Source organism: Cheilinus undulatus, linkage group 3, assembly GCF_018320785.1.
Source record: "Cheilinus undulatus linkage group 3, ASM1832078v1, whole genome shotgun sequence".
NCBI lineage: Eukaryota > Metazoa > Chordata > Actinopteri > Labriformes > Labridae > Cheilinus > Cheilinus undulatus.
Genome location: NC_054867.1, coordinates 51,084,710 through 51,108,975, shown reverse-complemented (window position 1 = coordinate 51,108,975; position 24,266 = coordinate 51,084,710). Strand labels below are relative to the sequence as shown.

The 24,266-nt window shown below is 38.7% G+C and overlaps 2 protein-coding genes across 2 annotated transcripts; one reads left to right on the top strand and one right to left on the bottom strand.

Moving 5' to 3' along the window:
* The first annotated feature begins 294 nt into the window (after nucleotides 1-294).
* On the top strand, nucleotides 295-16,394 carry gmppb (GDP-mannose pyrophosphorylase B). The gene is made up of 10 exons (XM_041783518.1): nucleotides 295-379; nucleotides 7,285-7,479; nucleotides 7,586-7,666; nucleotides 7,823-7,871; nucleotides 8,011-8,153; nucleotides 9,769-9,927; nucleotides 10,020-10,098; nucleotides 11,897-12,024; nucleotides 12,111-12,293; nucleotides 12,636-16,394. The coding sequence occupies exons 2-10, from the start codon at nucleotides 7,351-7,353 to the stop codon at nucleotides 12,765-12,767; spliced, it is 1,083 nt and encodes a 360-aa protein (XP_041639452.1). The 5' UTR covers nucleotides 295-379; nucleotides 7,285-7,350; the 3' UTR covers nucleotides 12,768-16,394.
* A 3,486-nt stretch (nucleotides 16,395-19,880) lies between these two features.
* Nucleotides 19,881-21,326, bottom strand: LOC121507334 (zinc-binding protein A33-like). The gene has a single exon (XM_041783617.1). It carries the CDS (start codon nucleotides 21,324-21,326, stop codon nucleotides 19,881-19,883), a length of 1,446 nt encoding a protein of 481 aa, XP_041639551.1.
* Between the last annotated feature and the right edge of the window lie 2,940 nt (nucleotides 21,327-24,266).

Sequence of the window (24,266 nt, the reverse complement as noted above, 5' to 3'; positions counted from 1 at the left end):
CTCCATGTACACAGGCTGCTGGTTCCAAGTGTAGCCTGCGGCCTCATTCCCGTATATCTCACCCCCACTCTCTCATAATTATATCCACCACAGTCAAGGAAAATTAAATTTTATTGAAGAGGATTCATTTCCATAAATCAAACAGAAAACTTCCATGGTTTTCTTATGAAACTCTGGTCAAAATAGCGCCAAATAAAGCTTAATTGCTTTTATTGTGAAAGCCCAGACAGGATGTTCCTTATCTCACCTTGTCTGACTTGACGCTGACCGGCCGGACAGGAAGCCAAACAAGGAATTACGATTTGAACGATCTTACGTGTCATTCCCAGAGTTTCACTGATTCAGAAATCCCCTGGAGCTTTTCCTGGCATACATTTCTGTAAGTTTTTTTTTAATTTTATTCACTGACACAGCCTTAAAATAGGTACATTATGCCGGGTATTTGACGGCGGCTTGGTGCTGTAAATAAACACAGGCGTTAATATTAGCTAGCTTGGCTAAAATGAGTTAGCTTCAATCACTGTTAGTTCATTGTGCTAGAGTTCAAAACATAAGCACAGCTTGTTCCTTATTTAACCACAGGGTCATAGGAGACAAATTTAGCCTCAAACATGTCGGCATTCATTCATAAATTTTCTACATTTTACGGTAGAGTAAGCAGAGTAGTGATGTGCTGCTTAAAAGGCTACGTTAGCTTCTGTTGATGTACCTGCTCTCACCTGCGTTCATCCTTCTCTCTGCTCACACCTGTCTGTACTAATGTTTACCTGGAACTACACATCATTCGTATTTATGTAGGTATATAAGCAGGCTAGGTCTTTAAAAAAGAAATTCACTGTTAGGATCTGATATAAAACTAGAGTTTCAATAATACACTCAACTCAATATACAATTAATTGTATTGTGTACCCGAATTATGAGCCTTATTTTACGATTTTTAACTTTAATTTTTAAACACACAAGTTTAAAGTAAATTCATTAATACATGTGACGATTTTTTATTAGTTTTCTGACAATAAAACGCATTATATGATCGTAACTTGTGTTTTAAACAAATATAAGTCAACCTTTTTAAAATGTTTGGTTAAATTACCAACAAAATAACATTTTTTAAAGGGATTGTACGATATTATCGGCATGGTATTGATATTGGCAGATGTTTGCATAAACACTTAGCTATCAGCATAGACAGATATGAACATTTATGACAATATTTGCAACGTTGAGCGCGGGGGGGGGGGTACTGATTCCCCGGGCCCCCCATAGAAGCCTGTATGGAAGCCCATTAGGGTCAAATAAAAAGAAAAAAATTGAAAGTAAAGCAATTCTTGAAAAAAAAATTCTAAGTCATAATTATGAAATAAAAGGTCATAATGATAAGATAAAAAGGTCATGATTATGAGATTAAAGAGTCAGAATAATGATATAAAAAGTCAGAATTAGAGGAAAAAGGTAATAATAAAGAGACACAAAGTCAAGATTATGAATTAAAAAGTCAGTATTATGACATAAAAAGTTATTATTGAGTAAATTACTTTTTATCTTCTAATTTTGACTTTGTATCTTTTAGTTATGATTTCACAATTTTACATTTTAATCTTATAATTATGACTTTGGATTTAGCCTATTTTTTTTATTTCCTTACTTTTACATTTTTCTTTTTAAAGTGGCAGAATTGGGCTTCCATATGCTTACAATGAAAAGTGTGTTTTATTCAATTTTTCTTAATAATTAGTGTCATTATTGTATCAAAAGTGACTAAATGAATCAGTCAACAGGCTGAAATTCGTAATAAATAGAGTAAAATACAATTCTGGGGGGCCCTCTCTTGAAAAAAGTCCAAATAGTGTGGTCCAGTACTACAAAATAATACAAGTAAATTTAATTTAGCCACAGTAAAGATATTGGTCATAAATCAGGAAATTAAAGTAAAAAAAAAATACATCAAAATGCACATATAGTTGTAAAAATGATACAGCATTTGCCGCTTCGCTAGCCGCCCAAGGGGAGCCCTGTGTAATATTCTTTCTAGGGGCCCTAAATCCCTAGCTACACCCCTGTTTGCAACCAATATTCTAGTGGTCAATATCTGCCAGTATCAAGTATAAATAAAATTTACACCTGACATAAATACAATTATGTACAAATATGTTTGTGAGGCTTTAGGCTGAACCAACAGACTCAAGTATTTTTTATTCTTAATCTTTGCCCACCCTCATTTCTGAAGTGTTAAATCATTATTGTTATTACTATGGTCTTTGCAAATAACGGCATATCAGATATTGACCATTGATATTGATTGCACTGAGGACTGTAGCCTCCGTCGATGGGCCCCTGCTCCACCCACTGAGCCAAGCTGGTTTTCAAGTTGGCTTTATGTTTACTAGCTGATCTTTGCCCCTCCTTTTGACAGTTTAAACGTACGTAGTGTGTGTTCTGCTCTGCTCATCCTCATTTATGTTGAAATATCTCTAAAATGCTGATATGGCTCCAATTTCACCTACCTGCTAAAATAATGAGAGCCTGACATTATGCTGTAACATCATGTTAAATACACAATTGTCAATGTTTAATGAGTACATTTATGCTTATCAGCACTGATACCTGTGTATCACCTTCCTGAATGTAATATTTATATTTATAGCACATTTTGGAAAAAAATGTCAATAAGCAAAGAATTATAAGCTGTGTTTTTGGCAGTGAAGCATAAGAAGCTTTAAAAGACAGTGATTTTTCTCAACTTCATGTCACCTGATATGACATTTCATGCACCTGTTTATCAATAACAGGCCCTACTATGTTAATCAGCAGCACAGATCCTAAATCCTCCATGTGTGTGGTAAACAAAGAATCCAAAAGGTAACATAGCACACTTTGCGGGGTTTTTTTTTTTTTTTTTTTTGTCAAATTGATTCTTCGATATTTTACTGATGTTTAATTGTACTGTGAGGTATCTTTCACCTCCCTAGGGTTGCACATTGTTGGATTTTTGCATGTATCTGATATGTCATTTTTCAGTCCCTAAAACACACTTAACTTTAAGGAATGGCTTATTCATTCATACAGACAGAATTTAAAGCAGACACAGCCGATATTTACAGTTGACATATCAGCTGTAAATATCGGCAGAAATTTTCATAATTGCTCATACAGATGATTTAGCTACATTTTGAGGTAATAGGCCTATATTTGGATACTGATACCAAGCCAATAAAATTGGCATCCCTAATCTCTATGTGACACAATGACCAACAACCTAAAAAAGACATGATGACGAGACACCACGCGACTGTATGTTTGAATAATTCTTTACAGTTTTGGCCTGTGATTGTAAGTTAAATTAAGGGATGCCCTGTTCAGGTTTTTTTGCTTCCAATATTAATCAATTATCTTTGAACAAGACTGGCTGATAGGATCATAATTTGTGTTTTGATTTGGTTTACTGGTTCGTCAGTCCACTTATCTTTGTAGTGCACTGAAACCTCCTACAGGTGGCAGTGTAACCTGATAAAACAAGCACAAAAGTCATCCTTATTCAGGGTGCCGGTTTAGCTTGGTGGGTAGAGGAGACGCCTTTCGACAGCAGCTATAGTCCTCAACGCACTGGTCACTGCATTGATTCTTGGTCTCAGTGCTGTTTAGTGCATGTCTTCACCCACACTCTCTCCCAGTGTTTTCTGTCTCTCTTCAGCTGTCCTTTCTAAATAAAGGCTAAAAGCCCTCAAAAATAATCTTTGATAAAAGTCATCCTTATTCAGTCAACAACATTCTTTACTTCCTTTGCTCAACAGAGCCAAACAAAATTTACTTGCTTAAAGCCTATTCCTTTGACTGGACAGAGCAAATAAAGTAAATTTTCTTTAAGTTATATTAGCACTCATCATTATGAGATTTTATTTACCATAATATTATAGTCAATTAATGGATGGGCTTTAAAGACATAGAGTAATGTTGTGTTTCTTGTTTGTTCAGCCAACCAGCCTGTATCCTACCAACTTCATCACAGATTTAAATGTAAGGTGATTCACAGTGCCAGTGTGTACTTAATGGCTGACATTTAAATCATATAATTATGCTACAGTACATACACACCTCTTCTTTGAGTCACACACCAGAGTATTAACTACTGAGTGTCGGATCAGTGTCTACAATCTCTAAATCCAATCCACGACTGTATATTTTTAATTAATGTTGACCCATAATGATCCATTTCCGATCTATTGAGGTATCTCTAGCTAATTTTAAGGAGGATTTAGAAAAAATGTACCAAATTCTTTCAAGCCTGAGCCCATTCTCTGTCCTTAGAGATACTGGTCAGGTTCCACAAGTTTAACAACCTGTAAGTCTGGCTCCTGATCCATAGAAAGAAAGTAATCAGGCAAGTTACCAGCAGTTGTGTTTGATCATTGGCTTTGTTTAGGACATCTGAATGCCATAGTGAGGGGAAAAAACAAAGATTTTTTCTTTTTCTTTCTTTTTTTTTTTTTTTTTTTTTTTTTAAGATTTATTTTTGGGCATTTTAGTGCCTTTATTAGATAGAGGAGGATAGTGGATAGAGTCGGAAACAGGGTCAAGAGTGGGGGAGAGACATGGGGTAAAGGGCCTCAGGCCGGATTCGAACCCCAGCCACCCATGTACATGGGGAGCGCCTTTAACCACTAGGCCACCTGCTCCCCAAAAACAAAGATTTTTAGCAGTAACAGATTTATTCTAATTATTCTGCCATTGTGACAACAGTTTATCCAACAGAAGAATTGGTCTGTGCAGTAACAAATCCCTTCCTTTGAATCAGCAGTTGACGACCTACACGTCAGCAGTTGAACATCAGCCACTAGTATCTGTCCCTGCCATGTTATTAACCAGTGGCTGATGTGTGCTAACAGGGCCCATATCAGTGTCAAACTGATGCATCAGTGCATCCTTACTGAGTACTTTAGAAATGGGTCTGTTAGATAATCTGCTCCTCAGGATGATGTCTGATATTTTTACCAACATGTTCTAGCCTGTGTGGATGGTTTCACAGTTTTGGGGATTAGGTAATGTGATACACCAGATAGTGCTTTTTTCAGTGACAATGCTTTTTGTTGTTTTTCAGCAGGTGTCATACACCTCATATTCACATAATACATAGATTTTCTCCATTAACTAGGCAAGAAAACACCCATAGGATAGTGTACATTTGTTCACAAAACCAACAAACAAACAAAACATGGTATTAACGCTCATCTTGGCAGGTTTTCGCACATTACTGTTAAATTTCAAGCCCTTTGTCCATCTTTTAATCATCTACTGAGCACATTTCAGTGCATGGCATGTAGAAGTAGGGCTGAACCATTTGGGAAAATAATCTAATTGTGATTTTTTTTAAATCCAATATTGCAATTGCGATTTGAAATGTGGTTATTCCTGAAGTTCCCCATCTTATGTGTTTTCCAAACACAAGCAATAAATCATTCTATATTACAACCAACACAATATTAGACTAAACAAGGACTGAACAATTTTGAAAAAATACTCAATTGTGATGATTTGGATTTGTAATGCAAACTGAAATGAAGGAAAAAAATTAAGAAAGTAGGAGTTTTCATAGACCATTATTAAAAAGGCACTTGAGTGATTACATAATTATGTAATGCATAAAATCTCTGCAGCAAAAAAATAAATAGATTAATTAATAAACTGGTATTTTGACATACATTTCAGGTGAAAGAAATATTGCACCGTCTGTGATTTTAAAATTGCAACAGGCCATTTTGGGATTTAATCTAATTTTCAATCAATTGCCCAGCCATATGAAGAAGTGGACAAAAGTAGCTAGCATCGAATGTGTTCACGACCATCCCTACAAAGTGGTTCCATAAAGGACCCCAGATAGACCTGAATTCCTTTCTATTGTTATTAACTCTGTATATTAGCTGCTCAAAGGAAGCAACCCTTACCCATCCCTCCATTCCTCAAAGGTGATTTTATCTCTTGACTTCCATTGCTTCAGAACAATCCTGCTCCCTGTTATAAAACTCAGTTTCACTCAAGAACACATCTTTAGACAGACAAAAACCCTCTGAGAATAGCTGGTCTGAAAACATTTGTCTGTTACCTTTATCACGGGACAATCAGAGCAACAAACATATGACATACTAGACATGTGCCATCCTGGGAAAAAGCTGTGGAAGGTGAGCCTGACAGGCAACAGTCCGTCTCTCTTTACTGGCCGCTATTGTTTACAGGCTTGCAGTTGCTTCAACCAAACGACACGTAGCTACTGCCTCATTCTCCTCAAATGACACAGACTGATCTGGTCATTATCTGACAGGAACAGGTGTATCAGATTGAAGATTTGCAAGATGGATCCACAATGAAGACAGACATGGAATCTGGCCGGTCCACCAGCTTTGAATGGTTAATCGTGAAACATTGTGCAAGACTTATTTTTGCCAGCATTGATATTGTTCTGCTCAAATCTCTACAAACTTAATGCTTCACCTTGAAGGGTGAAGAACTGTGCTGCATTTATTCATTCTGCTGATCTTTCTAATTGGACACCAGCACAAGTTTGTCTTTGTCTGCCCTTTGCAAACTGGTTGCAAACCAGTGGAGGAGGAGGAACAAGGGACCCCAGATGGACCTGAATTCCTTTCTGTTGTTATTAACTCGAGCACAGTGTGACATTACAGGCCTGTTACTCTTTTTCCTCATCTACACAAAAACACTGTAAATTAGGCTAAGCTTTTAAGATTCTTCCTGCTGAGAGGAATGTCCCTAAAAAATATGTTTAGTGATGTATAACGCTGTGTGCATGTTTATGCCTGAGATGCACAGAAAGAAAATTGTCAGCCCATGTCTAGCTCAGTGACCAGTGGGATCACCTCCAGTCCTGGAAAGCTCTGAAGTGGTATAGATAATGGACGAATGAGTAGATGAATGGATATTGATGTTTAAAACCTGGCAGTCTGGCTCCCACGTTAGAGGCTACAGCCCTAAATGCACTGGTTGCATTTCCTCTATCTTTTCAGCTATTCTTTCAAATACAGCCTTAAATAGAAGAAAATAATCTAAATAAATCTGGTATCATGACAACTCTAGCAGGTTATCATGAACTTTTACTTCTCTGGAGATATTATGTTGGACTTCTGTAAAGAGAATTTGAAATTTGTGTCTTCATCAGCCCCAGCACCGGAGATTGAAAGTGAAATCCAAGCTGCTTTTGAACCGGTCACATCCGTATTGGATGTGTTGTTGTTGCTGCCCCCTTCTTCACTCACTGTGACTCCTCTCTCCCCTCAGGTTGGTTGTTGTCTTGTCTTTGATGATCCGTTGTCACCCCTGTAACGGACTCTAACAGCAGAAGACATGAAAGCCTTAATCCTGGTAGGAGGGTACGGGACCCGGCTAAGACCGCTCACCCTGAGCGTCCCCAAACCGCTGGTGGAGTTCTGCAACAAACCCATCCTGATGCACCAAGTGGAGGCTCTGGTGAAGGTACAGAGGAGCAATTTTATTCTTATGAGTCTCCAGAGCCAAAAGTTTTCAGATATATTACAGCTTTAGTAGTGATGTTTTTAATTTTCTGTGTTTTTGTCCACAGGCTGGAGTAACTCATGTAATTCTGGCGGTGAGCTATATGTCTGAGCTTCTGGAGAGAGAGATGAGAGTCCAGGAAGAGAGAGTACGTATGACAAACTTTGGTCTGGAGTCTGGCCAATTTAGGTGGCTGGGTAGATTCTTTATACATATTTTTATGTATTCTGATGTATCTGAATAAAATAGAAATTATTTGTGTTGTCAGTCTGCAGTATTAAGAGAGTCTCTGTTTCCTCCTCAGCTTGGGATTCGTATTTCTCTGTCTCATGAGAAGGAGCCTTTGGGGACTGGTTAGTTTCTCCGCATTACAGACAAATACTACAAGTTTTTGCTTTAAAAACAAAGTACAGAATAAACATATCTAGTGATTTATTTAGGTAGAGCATGTAAAAACTGTAACTACATAAATGTGTAATGTTTTTTGTGCAGCGGGTCCGCTGGCGTTGGCACGAGAGCTGCTGAATGTCGACAGTGAGCCATTTTTTGTCCTCAACTCAGACGTCATTTGTGATTTTCCCTTCAGAGATCTGCTGCAGTATCACCGCAACCACGGCAAGGAGGGAACCATCGTGGTGAGAGAAAGAGAGCGGGATCACACTTTGTCTTTATCTTATCAGTGCAGAAGCAGGCTAGACCAGTGGTTCTCAAATGCTGTGGCAAGGCACACCAGTGTGCCACGAGGCATGTCTTTGTGTGCAAAGGGAACAGTGTTAATTTTGGCAGCTATTTTTAGTTTTAGTCTTAGTCTTTAGATGAAATGTCTTTTAGTTTTAGTCACATTTTAGTCATTTCTACCCTTCTTAGTTTAAGTCTAGTTTAGTCAACGAAAACTCAAAAACATTTTAGTCTAGTTTTAGTCCTAAAAGTCCTCACATTTTAGTCTTTACTTTTAGTCCAAGCATTTATTCTCTTGCTTAAATCTGGTACTAAGTCACAGTAGTCTGTTATATGCACTCTGCTAAACCTGGGGTCTCTGCTTTCTAGGCAGAGAGGCAGAATAGCCACAGCTGCATTTTTTTTTTTTGACAGATTTACCCGCAGGGGAGAAATATCATGGATTTTGAATGTCAGACGAAAACAAAATTACATTTTAATCTAGTTTTAGTCATCTTGATGAAAATAAAACTTACTTTTTGTCAGTTTGAATTGCTGGGCTGGACAAAACAAAAGCCCCAAATTCCACATTGTCTGCTTTGTGTTCCGACTACGTTGTGCTTTGCTCTGCTCCAATCCACTGGAAGTGTTCTTTGAATGTAGTGCAGTCTGAGCTTTGGGGACTCAAAATCACAGGAGAAGTACGAGTTCATGTAAACAACAGTTTATTTTGCCTTTCTGGAGTCAATTCAGCCTTCATTTCAACATTATTCCAGGCTTTTTTGCTTTCACAATGGGCAAGTACATTAGGAAGTTAAAAGGTTTATGTTCGCCTCAAAGGATGTCTGGTTTCATGATGACTTCTGTAATTTTCTACCTCAATAGTTAACTTTTCTTTGTCAGTGATGCTTTAGTAGCTCTGTGACCCACTGAATGACTGGTGACCTGCTGCTTGTGTCAGGATGAGACGTAATGTTGATATAGTCATTATTTACTATTAGGAGCCCAGGAATTGTGGTATATTTTTATGCAAAGTGGAATTGTTCAGATTGATTGACAGAGAGGAAGTGACTTGTTTCACAGTGCAGCTTGCACCAGAGTATGTGGAATTTGGGGGTAAAAGAGAACGTAGTTAAATCTTTAGATGGCAGTCCAACACTTGAACTTATATCAGCAAACAGTTAAGTCAGACAGTTAGAAAGGGAAGACAATAAATGGATGCTTTTTTTAACCAAAAGGACCAGGAACCTTTTTTTTTTAAAGGAACTGGTTCTTGTGGCCCTCTGATTTCTTCATTTCCACCAGGGTCTAAAGTCCCAGGAAGATCATGTAAATCCTGAAACAGACAAGTTTTAGGAAGACTAAATAAATCAGTATGTTTATGTGATATCAGACCATTAGCTAATAAAGAGACACTAAGGATCTAATATGCCAAAATAAATCGCCATATTGCCAAAGTTTTTAATAATAACTATATTTTCAGTTTGTAGTATCTGAGTGCAAGTCAGCTGAGTCAGAGCTCCATTGGTCAAACTTGACCAGCAAAGAAACTGGTCATACATTCAAAGCTGCTCTCCATTTGTGTGTTTGAAGGTCACTCGGGTAGAGGAGCCATCCAAATACGGCGTGGTCGTGTTTGAGACCGACAGTGGCAGGATACATCGCTTCGTTGAGAAGCCGCAGGTGTTTGTGTCTAACAAGATCAATGCTGGCATGTACATCTTCAATCCCAGCATGCTCAGCAGGATCCAGGTGGGTCTCTTTCTCCCTCACACATTAAACACACAAACCTAATTGTTATATAATTATTATATAATTATTGTGACTTTTCTGTATGTGTACAGCTGAGACCGACCTCCATAGAGAAAGAGATATTTCCAGTCATGGCACAGGAGGGACATCTCTACGCCATGGAACTACAGGGTAAGTGTTACTACCTCATCTACACCACAGTAAGCACGGAGACGTAAAGTGGTGTTATTCTGATTGTTTTACATAAAAAGTACATTCATTTTTGAGGGGGCAGACTGTTTAAAATGATGCCAATGGATTATGTTTCATATTTGTGAGAAGCTGACCTGTTTGCTCACTCTGGTTTTGCAGCTCAAAGCTCCACCAGACGTAAGTGTTTGAACTCTTGTAGTCCTGGAGAGGAATCGTTTGTAAAGAAGCACTAATGCCAACAAAACAAATTAAACTGTCTTTAAATGATTCAGTTGGTGCTTTAATTTTGTGCAACTCTACATCCTCATCCCTCTCTGGGAGTGTCAGCTGTGTTTGAAGCACTGAAATCCTCTAGCTGAGCAGTTTAACCTCCCTTCTGTCCCATAGTCCAGGCAGACAGACTGTTGGACTTTGTTAGAGCTCATAGTGGCTTATTATTACCCTCAGATAACTTTATGAGTCTGTGGTGAAATTGGTGATATCCATCTGACTGAATTTAAAACTGTAGTGCCATGATGTCTCTGTTTATTAAACTAGCTTTAGGAATCATTTGTTAGAGCAACAAATCCTTATCAAAAACAGTGGGCAGATTCATTCTGAACCAGCATAATTTTATCTGATATGTAAACAGATTCTTAAAAACTGATTCACTTCTCCTCTGATGTTTGCTGAAAAGAGGCTGATCTCATCAGTCTTAGATAAAGACAACTTTATCAAAACAATATAGTGATGATGTTGAGTGTTCTGCATCATATATACAAGGTGTGCCCAACCCTCATGGGTTTAAAACAGTGGCTCTCAACTAGTGGATCCAGACCCAAAAGAGTTGTTTCCTGTGCGTCATGAATATGTACGGAATAAAAGGAGGGACAGAAAGTCTATGATATACAGAAACCCTTAGTAGACATTGATTCTTAAATAATATCCTCAAAGGGAGTGATGGAATGTTTATAAACTTTGAAGCAGTGGTTTTCATCTGGTGGGTTAGGTCCCAAAAGTGGATCACAAGGCTCTTTCCTGTGGGTTATGAATGTGTACCAACAAAAAAATGCAGCAAAACTCCACATACAGAAGCCCTAAGTGGACATACGATAAATTCATACATGTATTTTTTAGGTTTTCCTATGATGGCGGATACATCCTTGTTTAATGATGTACTTTTTAAAATGTTTTTTCGTCTTGTCTCTTTGTTCTCTTAGTGTTTTTTTTTTTTTTCATTTGGGGCTCAAACTGCCACATTTTTTATTAAATAAATCTGAGTGGTTGAACATTTTCCAAAAGTTTGGGTCACAATCTCTCTTAAAGTGGTGCTGGTGGTGGGTTCTGGTGCCTGACCAGTTGAGAACCACTGCTTTAAAGGACTGCATCATCTTTAAAGGCAGAGGACCGAAAGTTCATGAAGTCACTAATCACTAATTGGAGTCACTAATTAATCTAACGAGCATGTCCATAGTGGTGGGAGGAAGCCCATCCATGCACAGGGAGAAGTTAAGGAAAGTTCTCCATGTTTAATGAAATGTATTTGTGGACAAACTAAATCTTGTCCATCTTAATGAAGTGCAGAACATCTTTGAGCCATGCACAGTTAGAAGGAGGAGTGCCCAGGTATGAATTTGACCTGTGATTATACAGGTTTGCAGATACGTTCAAAAAAATCCAGAACTATCCTTTAATTTTGTCCTTGTTCAGCTCAACTGTTGCAGATAATAAGAATGCTCTGTTTTTTGTCCATGATTCCACAACTAACTCTGCGTCTCTTCATGCTGTTTGTCTGCAGGGTTCTGGATGGACATCGGCCAGCCTAAAGACTTCCTGACAGGGATGTGTATGTACCTCCAGTCCGTACGACAACATGCTCCTGAGAGGCTACGCACAGGACCTGGTTTTCTTGGCAATGTTCTTGTGGTGAGTTTAGCATCACTGGCTATAACATGTCAAACAAACAGAAAAATGCACTCCTTGCTAACACGCTTCCTTACTCTCCTCTGCAGGACCCGACAGCACAGATCGGAGAAAACTGCACCATTGGTCCGAATGTCACCATCGGTGCAGGGGTAGTGGTGGAGGATGGGGTGAGGATAAAACGCTGCACGGTGCTGAAGGGAGCGAGGGTTCGATCACACTCCTGGCTGGAGAGCTGCATCGTGGGATGGAGCTCGTCTGTCGGCCAGTGGGTGAGTAAAGAACAGAGGGTACCCTGTGCAAAAATGTGTAAAAAATCCATTAACAGTAATGTAGCATCTGCGTATAAATAATGTTCATCTTTAAAGCAGATATGACTAATGGCAAAGGTCATCAGCTGCGTTAATACAAGGGCCAGTTTTTCTTCACAGATGATTTTGGGTCCAGATTTTTAAATAAACTGAAATAAAGTAAATATTTTGGTCTAAGTAACATTATGATTTTAATATTTATTATTCCTCTGTTTTTCTCTCTACATATTGGATTTGTTGACACGTATTACCACTGTAAATCAGGTGTGAAGATGACTTGTGTCCTGCTTAATCTGTGTTCAGGTTCGTATGGAGAACGTGACGGTGCTCGGGGAGGATGTGATCGTAAACGATGAGCTCTACCTGAATGGTGCCAACGTGCTGCCCCATAAATCCATCAACGAGTCAGTCCCAGAGCCACGAATCATCATGTAGGATGGAGGTGGAGGAGGAAAAAAACCCAGCGCCTTCTTTTTATACAAACTCAATTAACACCCAAACTGTGCCAGGCGGAGAAAGAGGGACACACAGATGGGTGAAGTGCAGAAAAAAGGAAGAGGAGAGTTAATTTTCCTTTTTAATGTTAATTTGGACTCGTTTTAGCCCTGCTTGGCTGCATCTTCCATCAATAAGCAAAACATCAAACGTTAATGTCCTGAATGTGGCGGACTGTAAACGTCCTGTGTGAAAAATGCTTTGATAAAAAATCAGAGAGGGAGGGGGCTGATATACCTGGGCTGGTTGTCTGTCAGAAGGTGGAGGGACTTATGTGAGGTGTATTTATGGTGGAGTGTGATTAAAGAGCAAAGTGTCAAAGTCACTATGCATTTACAGCTCATGGACGGTTGCACAGGGTCAAGTGAATTCACATTGAACATATTTTAGAGACTGGAACCTCAGTGAAGACTCTGAACTGACTTATTAAACAGAATCAGTGTTGGTTGTAGGTAAAGCTGCATTCATAGATGTATTTTTGACCTCCAGGGATTACAGGAAGAGCTTTAAACATCATGCATGAAGCTGGTTTATTGAATGTTAATGCAAGTTAGTGTTTTCTGCAGAATCAGAGTAACATTCTCAGTCATGGTTGTGTCGATCTGATGAATGTACAATATCCTTTTTTTGTCTGAAGTAATAATCAGTGTGGCTTTAACCAGAGGATGTGTTGAGTATGTCATCTTGCCTTGGTGACCTTAAAGGTTTTCTTTGTTTTGATCATGAAAACTGTGCACCTTAAGGCCAAACGGTTCACTGCAAAAGGTGAACAAAATGTAGCGAGCCTTTTATAACAAAGTCTTTAAGTCCGTCAACAGACACTGGAGTCGGAGTTTGTTGAAACCAGGGAAATTTGTCTCCTATTTCTTAAATGAAAGGGATGTAGATTAGCCCAGTTTGCTGACTTCTGTCATCCTTGTGGTAAAAATTTGTCATTTTTAATGATTAACTGGAACAAAGTTAAAGGTGGGAAGTGGAGTTTTATCATGTTATTAGTGAATACCACCTCATTGCCTCTGTTTTGTTCTGTGTGCACTTCTTCTGGTGTTTCATACAACACAAGGACTGATAGTGCCTGAGTCATAACACAGGATTTAATTTGAGCTGCAACAAGTATGAATGGTACGCTGATGTCTGCATACTTAAACAGAGTCTATACAGATTTTGAGACAACATTTATCCGTCAAAGCGTTACTCTCAACAGATTTGGATATATTTAAGTAAAAAGAAGCCTGCACAGAGACTGAAGAAATGCATCAGTTGAATTGCGGTTCCAAAATGATAGTCTTTGTTTACATTTTGCATTAATGATCCGGTTTGGGCGTTCAGATATCAGGTGACCACACTGTAGCATGGAGGTCACTACTCTGTATTTATACTATATTCAGTGACAATCTGAGTTTTTGCTCCATTTGTGATGTTCAAAAGATAAAAAGGCCAAATAGAAACAAATGAAGAGCCGTTTTGGAGCCAAAAATTTGACCTATTACCAAAATGATCCCAATCCCTAAAAAGAGCTGCAATTCCCATCACTCTGAGTGAGGCTGAACAGATCTAAATAGAGCCATTCTTTTTGTTTACTAGTGGAACACAGTGACCTGACATGCTGGATTGACTGTTTCACATATCCAGTGTATGGGATATAATTCACATCCATCTGAGCAACACCCCATTGTCAGTGTTAAGGAAGAGCAGAACCGTTGCTCAGGTGGTCTAGCAGTTAGGTCGGCCCCATGAATGTGTGCAGCCTGGGTTGAAGTCTGGCCTATGGCCTCTTTCCCGTATGTCTCTCCCCCACTCTAACATCCCTATTTCCAACTCTATCCACTGTCCTCCTCTCTAAATAAAAGCATAAAGCCCCAAAAAATATCTTTGATAAAGAGGACAGTAAGCTGTTATCATTGTTTACTATCAGTGGAGCCAGTTGGTGTATTAAAATCTTGCCAAGGCGGGTTGTTAGAAGGGCAAAAACGTCTTTGGGCTTTTTGCCTTTATCCAACAGGACAGCTAAAGAGAGACTGGATATATCAGCAGAGAGCAGGGGTAGACCAATCCCATGACCAGTGGACAAGGACTACAGCCTCTGAAAATTGGCACCGTCTCTTCCAACTGAGCTAAACTGGTGGCCAGTATTGTTTACTTCTGATACAACTGCAGCTAAAGCTACATCTGTGTCACCATTAGCCAGTGTTTACGAGCTACAGCCTCTTTTTCCTCAAATGACGCTGAGTGGTCCAGCCATTCTCTGACCAGGAGCAAATGTTACAGATTGAATCTTTGCCAGATGACAGGCATTGAAGCTGGCCAATCCAATCCTTTGCAAGGTTAGGAATACAGCAGATCATGCCAGTTGATTAGGTGGTCTTTAGTTGGTTCCCATTTGTGTTGTCTACTAAGCAGTGAAGTCTGAATTATTGGACATTTAACTGCTTTCAGTGTGCATTGAGCTGTGTCCACACAAAGCATTAGGGATTACCACTTGGTATCTGGATGCCTGAATCAGATATAAATACCCGTTGATGCATTGTCTAAACATTTATTAATCAACAACCTAGCGAGAATGAAACTCTATAATCAGAAATCTGCACATCAGTGCAAATTAAAATCTGGATACAGACATCTCTTTCTACCTCAACTCTACTCTGACATCTCACGTTGTAAGCCAAACTGTTAACTAAAGCTGTTAAATTTATTTTTTATACTTTTCAATCCCATGTGTTTTAATAGGATGCAATCTTGGTTCTTTTAATGATCAGTAATATAGAAAAAATCCAAAGCTTCCAAAGGCTACATCTTTTTCATAAGGTGTGCACAAGAGAGGAATGAGTCCATCAAAGTTTGTGCCATTTGACTCTGATCGGAAGTTTGCTTGCAAATTTTCCCAGCAGTTTGCTTTGAAACGACTGAACAACTGGAGTTGTTTTCATAAAGCTTTGGCACTTTTCAACACTACTGATCACTAAAACATTTTAGACTGTGTTGTTTTAAAATACTGAAATTTATCAAAGTTTTGCCAAGTTTGACAGCTTCAGCCCCTAGAGGTTAAATCTTTCTCAGACATCAGCTGAGGGGTTCCTAATTGTTCCATACTCTTCTTTTGCTGGTCTGAGACATCATATGCTCAATGATGCATAATTTTTCTTGTTACAAGGTCATTTCCCTTCCAAATTTACATGCATGAATTTAGGAAGGAGCATCTAAAAGAACACTGAAGGGAGGGTTGTGTATTAAGCTTCTGCAGAGTAGTACATTAATATCTGCCTGATGCATTAAAAATGTGAAAACTTCTGCAGTTTAGGGCTTCTGAAGCCTGTCACAATAACCATCCATTGTTTATTCATCTCTTTAGTTTAGCCAAGGATGCATCTTCAACATTTGACTTGTTACTGACCAGGACAATACAAGCAGCAGATGAAATTCGCTGTTTGTACTGTTGAATAGACCGACTCCATGTTGTTATGCAGTAAGTGATGAACAGTATTTAGGACTCTGAACATGTTCTGGCTATCTGAATGAAGTGAATTCTTGTAATGAAGTCTTTTTTAAAAGAGAATAATATAATCTACTGACCACATCATCTCGTGTCTTGTTTTTCTTTCTTTCTTTTTTTTTTTTTTTTTTTTTTTTACATTGTAAGCATTTTAGCTAACCACTTGAGCTTTATGACAGCGAACAGTTTATGATCATCTCCCTCAACCCCTGTAAATGATAGCGTGCCTTAACACTCTTTCCTTGGTCCACATCTTTTTATCATTTACATGCTCCCTCTTGGTCACATCATCCTCAAACACAGTCTCAGCTTTCATTCCTACGCCAATGGCACACAGTTTTATCTACACACCACAGCATCCACTCAGCAACCCTACCACTCACTGGTCAACTGTCTGCAATAAATCAAAACCTGGATGTCAACCAACAAACTCAAACTGAACAGCAACAAAACAGCTCATGGTTGTCGCCTCCAAAGCACTGCCCAGGAAGGTTGGAGACCTTGTGCTGAATGTGGACTGTAGTCCCAACTGCCATCCTCCAAGGTCAGAAACCCGGGTGTCATCCTGGACTCCATTCTCTCCATCCAGTCCCACATGAAATCTTTGACTAAAACAAAAAAAAAAAACATCTCCAGACACAGACCATAACTTACAGACTCTTGGTGGAAACCCTCATCCATGCGTTTATCACCTCATCACCTGGATTACTGTATTACTGAGTCCTGTCTGGGGTACCCAAAAAGCCCTAAACAGGCTCCAAGCCATCTAAGACTCAGCTGCCAGGGCTTTCACACACACTAGGCTCTGGTAGCACTCCCTCCCACCCTCATCCACATCCACTGGCTCCCAGTTAAGTTCCAAATCAAATACAAAATCCTACACTTTATACTTATAAATCCCTTGCCCCTCCGTACCTTTCTGGCCTTTCACACCCATACATACTGACCTGGAGCCTCTGGTCCTCAGACACTGGCCTCCTCACTATTCCAACCACCAGACTCCATACCTATGGTGACAGAGGCTTTTATATTGTTTCCTGATATTTTGTAAAAATACTTTTTCATAGATTAATGTATTATTGTTGCAAAACATTCTTAAAACTGACCTTCCAAGCCTTTATTGCTGTGTTTAGTCCTTAATCGTAGTTGGCCAGGGTTAAGCATAACAACGATTTGCTGTTCCTCGAAAGATCATCGTTGCTGGATGAGGAACAGTCATCAGACGCCCTCATCACCGAGGACCGACTGTAATCATATCAATCCGCGGAAAGAAGTCCGGTTAATTTACCAACGGTCGGTTGCTACTCAGGAAGCCGAGGGGGAACAGAGGTCAAGAGAAGCGAAAATTATATTTTATGAGGGAAAAAAACATAAAAACGAAGATGGAACTTGAAGGAAAAACTACACTGAGGGGTTCTAAAGAAGACGAATGCGAAAGAGTCAACTTCACCGTGACAATGTTGAATAAGTCGGTCTCAGGAGACTTTCAGTAAAGTGAGTAAAACTTTTAAGCTAGCTCATGGGAATAAATGTTCATTGCTAAATGAGGGCGGGGCTTATTTTAAAATATGTTTCCATTTAATCTTAGTTAAACTGCTTTTAAAGCTTATTCTGTGAAATGCTCAGTTTAGTGAAAGTACAGCTCAACTAGCTCTTTTTAAAGAAGCTTAATTCAAGAATAACAGCTAATTTAGCTCATGTCAGTTAAATACAAGTTTACCACTTAAGCTAGCAAATTTAGAGAAAATTGTTTGGAAAATGAACGTGTTAAAATAACAGCTCAGCTAGTTGATTTTCCTCATTATAAGAACTGTTTAGAATAATGTAAGCAACATCTAACTGAGGTAATTTCATAAGTAATTAGTTAAATGTGAGTAAACAATCTAGCATGTCTGTATTAGTAACATTTCATGTACTTAAAATAACTAATGTAATCAGCTATATGTAAGCTCGTTTTTAATCTGCAGTTAAAAGGAAGTATGATAGCAAATTAAGCTCTTGAGGAAATACCAAGTTTAATGCAGGTCAATGCTTAGGGGTCATTTACAATAGTTATTAATCACAGAAATAAAGAATGTATATATAAAATACTTGTTACACTTATATTTAATTCTCAGAAAACCCAGATACCTTTGATACCTTGAATTTCCCTCAGGATTAATAATCTATCTATCTATCTATCTATCTATCTATCTATCTATCTTTGAGAAGTAACAAAACAGAATTTTTAATTCATGTTGCTTTTTGGTCATTCAAAAATTCTGCTATGCCTATCCTGATTTTAAGAATTTACCAGTGTGTTTGGAGACATTTATTAATGCTACTTAGAGTTTGCTGGGCTTCAAAGTACATTTACAGAGATGATTATTAAAAAAGAATATGTAAGCAACTTATACGATTCCTGATTAAAACAAAAGAACTGGCAGTGGCTCTTTAATTTTCTTTTGTGGTCCCACAAACGCTTTCCGAGTAATATTAATGAATCTGAAAGCTGAGCCTTGTTAATGAAACAATAGTATAATAAATATAAGATAAATATTGGTGTCTCATACTAAGGTTGTAGAAGTTTTTCGGTGGAACCCTGAAGAGGTTCAAGTCTGAAATTCAGTTCCAGCACACTGAAGTTTGGGTAAGACTGATGTAAATAAAACAGCCTAGCCAGCTCAGTTTATAATATGAATTTTTAAAATGTCATTTAAACAGCTAAGCTTGCTTATTTTAAGAACATTTTGCTACTTACAGTGCAATGTAAGTTACAGAGCCAAGTTAGCTTATTAAATAAATCATCAATTCAAAATAATCAGTCTCATGCATGTTTAACAGCTGCCAGTATAATAGCTCAGCCAGTCATTTTAAGAAGGCTACAGGTTTTACCATAGTGAAAGATGCAGGGCTGACTGTAGATTGATTCTAATGGACTAATTGTGTTTTCATTGCAATAAAATAATTTCTAAACAGATTTTTATACCATATTCAGTATAGCTACGTAGTCAGCATTTTAGCTGTCAGACTTGTGTTTTAGACTGATAGACTGGACTAGATTGTTGTTTTACATTTGGGGCTTGATTCAAAATGTTCAGGGCTCCCGGTGGGTCTTATTAAATTTGTGGCACCTGAGGCACCCACCAGTACCTGATATATTTTTCCAACACTCAAAATCAAGATATAACGTGAATTGAAGATATGTATGACCGATATATCATCTGTAAATTGAATTTTTCCTGTATTTAGATTTTTAAGCTAATAAAGTACTGTGCAGAAGTTTTAGGCATGTTTGGGCTAAAATTTGAGGCTGAAGAAAGGTGTGTAATGGCGAGTACGCCCACCTGAGGGCGTCATCGGGCAGGAAGGAGGATGACGAAACATTTGGTTTCTATACACATATGGGTGAAGTACAAGCTAAGGAAAAAGGGAAGAGACTTGAGAACGATTAAAAACGTCAAAATATATATAAAAAAGACATTCGAATAGTGATTTAAGCATTCGAATTTCATTACGTTTTTAATATTCGAATTATATTCGAACCCCGAAATCCGTTCCAACAGCCTTACTTTAAAGTGAAACTAAGGCCTGTAGAAACTAAGCAGGAAGCCTGAAAATAAAGGCAGCTTTGGCTGTTCTACTGTTACTGAGATTTTCTTTGGTAAAATCCTCAGTGAAAGGCTGTTCAGGGTGCCAAAGTATGGAAACAGTCTCTCGGTGAAAGCTTCTTTGAAGGTGTGTATGAATGAGTTAGTGTCAGCATCCCAGAATGACAGTTTTCCTCCATCAAAGTCCAGATAAACTCTGATCCTCTGTGGGTTTATTTTTACTAATAGAACTTTGTCTTTGAGTGGTGGAGAGCATCTACAATATATTCCCTCTGAGTAACGTAAAGCCCAGCAGCCACTCAGTATTTCTCCCTTTTTTCGAACAGATTCCTGCACCACGCCTATGCCCCAGAGGTTAGCATTTATAACCTCAGCGTCCCAGCTGTGAGTCCCAGAGTCAAAGCTCTCTGAGCTCAGGACACAGTCATAGTAGTCAAACCTTTCTGGATTATCTGGAAGCTTCTGTCTCGTTCCATAACTCACAGTGGTTAGGTCCTTGGACAGGAGGAGGAGTGGATGAGCAGAGTTTGGATCCAGAATTAAAGGCATGAAGGAGATCATCTCCTTCATCTTATTCCAGATATTGAAGCTCAGGTTGCCCAGGTGTTTGGCTTTATCAATCAGAGCTCCTGAGATTGGCTCTGGATCATCCAGCAGGGGGCGCTGCTGGACTCTTTTCGCTGCAGCCTTGTAGTTCCTCAGGAGTGAGACGTCATCAGCTCTCAGCTCCTCTTCTGTGGCTCTGACTGTGTCTGTCAGAACTGCTATCTCTCTGTTCAGGACTTCAATCTTCATATTCATACTCTGACTCCTCCGTTCCTCTTCCTCCCTCAGAGCTGAGATCCTGGCCTCCTCTTCCTCTTGTAGAAACTGGCGCAGCTTCTTGAACTGCTGTTTAATCTGGCTCTCTGTATTTTGTGCCCAGACCTTAATGTGATCAGCTGTCTGATCATAGTGGCCTCTAACTGTGACAAAGAGCTTCAGTTTCTCTGTTAAAGGTGCCAGAGATCCGTGCAGCTCCTCTCTATGATCCTGTGCAGCTTCATCAATTGGTCTGAATTTGTGGTTGTTGTGCATATTTGAATCTCGACAGACCAAGCACACTGGCTGCTGATCATCTTCACAGAAGAGTTTGACTCTTTCAAAGTGCAGGCTGCAGATATCCTTAAAGCCTGATGAAGCCTGGGGATCTCTCTCCAGTAAGAAGGCGTCACACAGATTCTTTAAAGCCAAGTTATGAGGTGGATCACTTGTCCATGCTACTTTCTTACAAAGAGGACACTCGTGTCTCTGCTTTTGTCCCCACCAGTTCTGCAGACATTCCTTACAGAAGCTGTGTCTGCATGACAGAACAACAGGATCTTTAAAGATGTCCTGACAGACGGCACAGGTGAGATCCTGCTCTGATTGAGAAAACATTTTTCGACTGGAGCTCAGAAAACAGATGTTAAAAAAGAAGATCCGGAAAGTTCCTGTAAGGTAATGTTCACTTTGAGTAGTAGCCCTCCGAATTTACTGATTGTAAAGTGGAATCAGCAGCAGGTTGACTTGAACTCAGTGCCATAGTAGTCCCAGTGTTTTCTCCCCTTGGTGCCTGAAATGTCCCTCGGTTTGATCTGATGGTGAATACTAAAGATCAGGAATTACAAATCAGTAGTGTCATCTGACTTTTTTTATTTGAAGCCATAATCTTTAGGAAGGAACAAACATAAAACTCACGCCCATATTTCCATAGCCACACATTTTATAAGTCATATATAAAATTTTACTGGCAAAAGTGAAGTGGCAGTTAACTGGTTCAGTGTGATAAAGCCCTAAAGTCACCTGAATAAGAGGTCAGCTTCTGTTAGTTATCCTGTGTCATTCTGCCCCATCTGGTCCAAACCCATCTGCCCTGCTCAGCTGCTTATAGTTCCCAGAATAAAGTTGTATTGTTTTCTTATATAATGTAAATAATTTATATTGCATTTACAATTCATTATTGTCCACTTCACTATCTACATAATGTATCTAATCATGACTTTTCAACATTAGTTTGGTTCTGCTTGAGGTTTCTGCCTAATAAAAGGAAGTTTATCTTTGCCACTGTAACTTTGCTACTTTAACTTTGTTGCTTAGTGCTAATTGATGGTGGATTGAAGTTGGATCTTTTTTTATTATTAACCAACAAAGAGTGTGGTTTGGTCCTGTCCGCTTTGTAGAGTGTCTTAGAATAACTTCGAATTGGTGCTATGGGAATAAAAGATTGATTGGTTAATTGAATAATGTTGGAACATTGGTGCCCAACCTAAGATATGGGACCCTCTAAGGGGGGTGCCACAGATCTCAGCAAGGCTTTGTCTGCTCTGAGGTTGTCAAAATTAGATTGCCATACATTTACTTAGATTCTAGAAATTTCTGAAAAACTTTGTACAAATGTCTTTTGGTATAATTAACGTGTAGTCATATTTTCTCAGGCTTCTGCTTATAAAAACAGGATTTCTGACAGTAATCAATCACTTTTATAAACGTGTGAGTCTTTGGGGGCTTGGCTTTTTTTAGATACAACGAGGGGGGCTCCAAGGACAAACAAAGTTTGGGAACAATTTACTTGGAACTACTATGTTTATTATAACCCAGAACAAGATCCTCTTCATAACAATTGTTCTTCACTAATAACATTTCTAGATTTATTAAAAATGTCAGCTGCATGTTCCACATTCTTACTCCTCAGCACCAGCATTAGCAAGGGCTGGAGACATTATGTCTTTTGGTAACTTGTCGTGCATTCTTTTGTTTGGCTGTTCTTGTGAACACACTGTCTCAAGAAAGCTTTCAGTATTTTCTTAAACATTACTAAATTCACTTTGAGTCATAGGCCCTCCTTATCTCTTGTGGTTATTTAGAATTAGCATTAGATTGTGGTGAATTCTTATGGAACACTTCCAGTGTATTCAGTTTAATTTCTCCACTCTGAGGCCTGTCGAGTTCCTAAGTTTGGTCTGATGGTGAAAACTGGAGATCAGGAAACAAAAATCTGCAGTGTCATTGCATGACATTTTTATTTGATTTGTAGAACAAGGAACACACAACTCCCACTCATTTTTTGCACATGACCACAGATTCAGTGAGTTAATATAAAATTTCACTGGCAAAAGTCATTGACAGTCATGTTTAGGTGTGGCAATGCCCTAAATTTGCCTGAATAGGAGGTCAGCTACAGTTATCCTACCAACCAAACACATCCTCCCAACCCAGGTGCTTTAATGTTTACAGTTGTTAAGGCAGGAAGTCAAGGACAAGTGTTTTCCAAGTGTGCAGCATATTGGATTGGTGCCAGTAGTACACACAAGATCAATGTTTCTAAAGTCGTTTTAGCCGACACTAACTCAGGATGCACTGACACTCCTTTTATCCAGGACAAAGTACATGTACTTGCATTAGGGCACTAACCAATGCAGAGAATGAATATATATACATAACAGTTAAATAATCCAAAGTTTATTTTATTTTCATCAGATGTTTATTACCCCTCTATTTGATCATTTAGCAGTGCATAGTGTACAATCTGCTCTACTTTTGTCATTCTCATTAATGTTAAAATGTAAAACTAAAGACGAGGCTCCTACTTTGCCTTTCTGATCAAATATTCAGAGGCTTACATCATGCTGTAAAATATCAAATACAGTATCAGCAATGTTTAATAAATGCAGGTTATTAGGCTTTGTATCAGCACCAATACCTGATACTGCTATTGGCATTTTTGCAACCTGAATACCGATGTTTACTGTTATAACAAATGCAGGTGGACCCACAATAGAGACACTAACAGTCTTTGGATGTGGCAGGAGCGGAATTTATTGTACAGTCAGTTGTTGCAGTGAGTTACTGGTTGGTCCATAGCAGGGTCCAGGAGGGATGAGTAGGAGTTGCAGTCTCTGTATCTCCTCAGAGACTAGCTGAGTTGCGTAGGAGTTTTAGAGCTGGGTGTTGATTAATGGAGGGTAGATGCGGAAAGCTCTGGAAACTGGGAAAGGCAGAATGTTGATGTAGTTGGTATGTAAACCACGACCCTTAATAGCCTGCGGCTTTTTGTGGCAGCATATTAACAAAAAACAGTTAAACTGGAATTAACTAGAAAAGAGCAGAGATTGACTGAACACACAATTACTCAGACACTCTCCATTTTTATTCTCAGTTATTAGATTTTTTTATTTGTTCTCACAATCAAAGTAGACCCAAAATATTCAACAGAAATCTAAATTAACAAAGAATAGGATTAGATTAGTTGAGTTTACTTCTGGAGAGCTCATAATCAAATATGATACTTAATCACTCCCATTCATTTCATTTATAGAGCTCATTTTAAAATCTAGCAAA

Coding starts and splice junctions, on each gene's coding strand:
- gmppb (XM_041783518.1), top strand. CDS start 7,351: ATGAAAGCCTTAATCCTGGTAGGAGGGTACGGGACCCGGCTAAGACCG. Junction 8,154..9,768: donor GCAAGGAGGGAACCATCGTG/GTGAGAGAAAGA, acceptor GTGTGTTTGAAG/GTCACTCGGGTAGAGGAGCC. Junction 9,928..10,019: donor GCATGCTCAGCAGGATCCAG/GTGGGTCTCTTT, acceptor GTATGTGTACAG/CTGAGACCGACCTCCATAGA.
- LOC121507334 (XM_041783617.1), bottom strand. CDS start 21,326: ATGTTTTCTCAATCAGAGCAGGATCTCACCTGTGCCGTCTGTCAGGAC.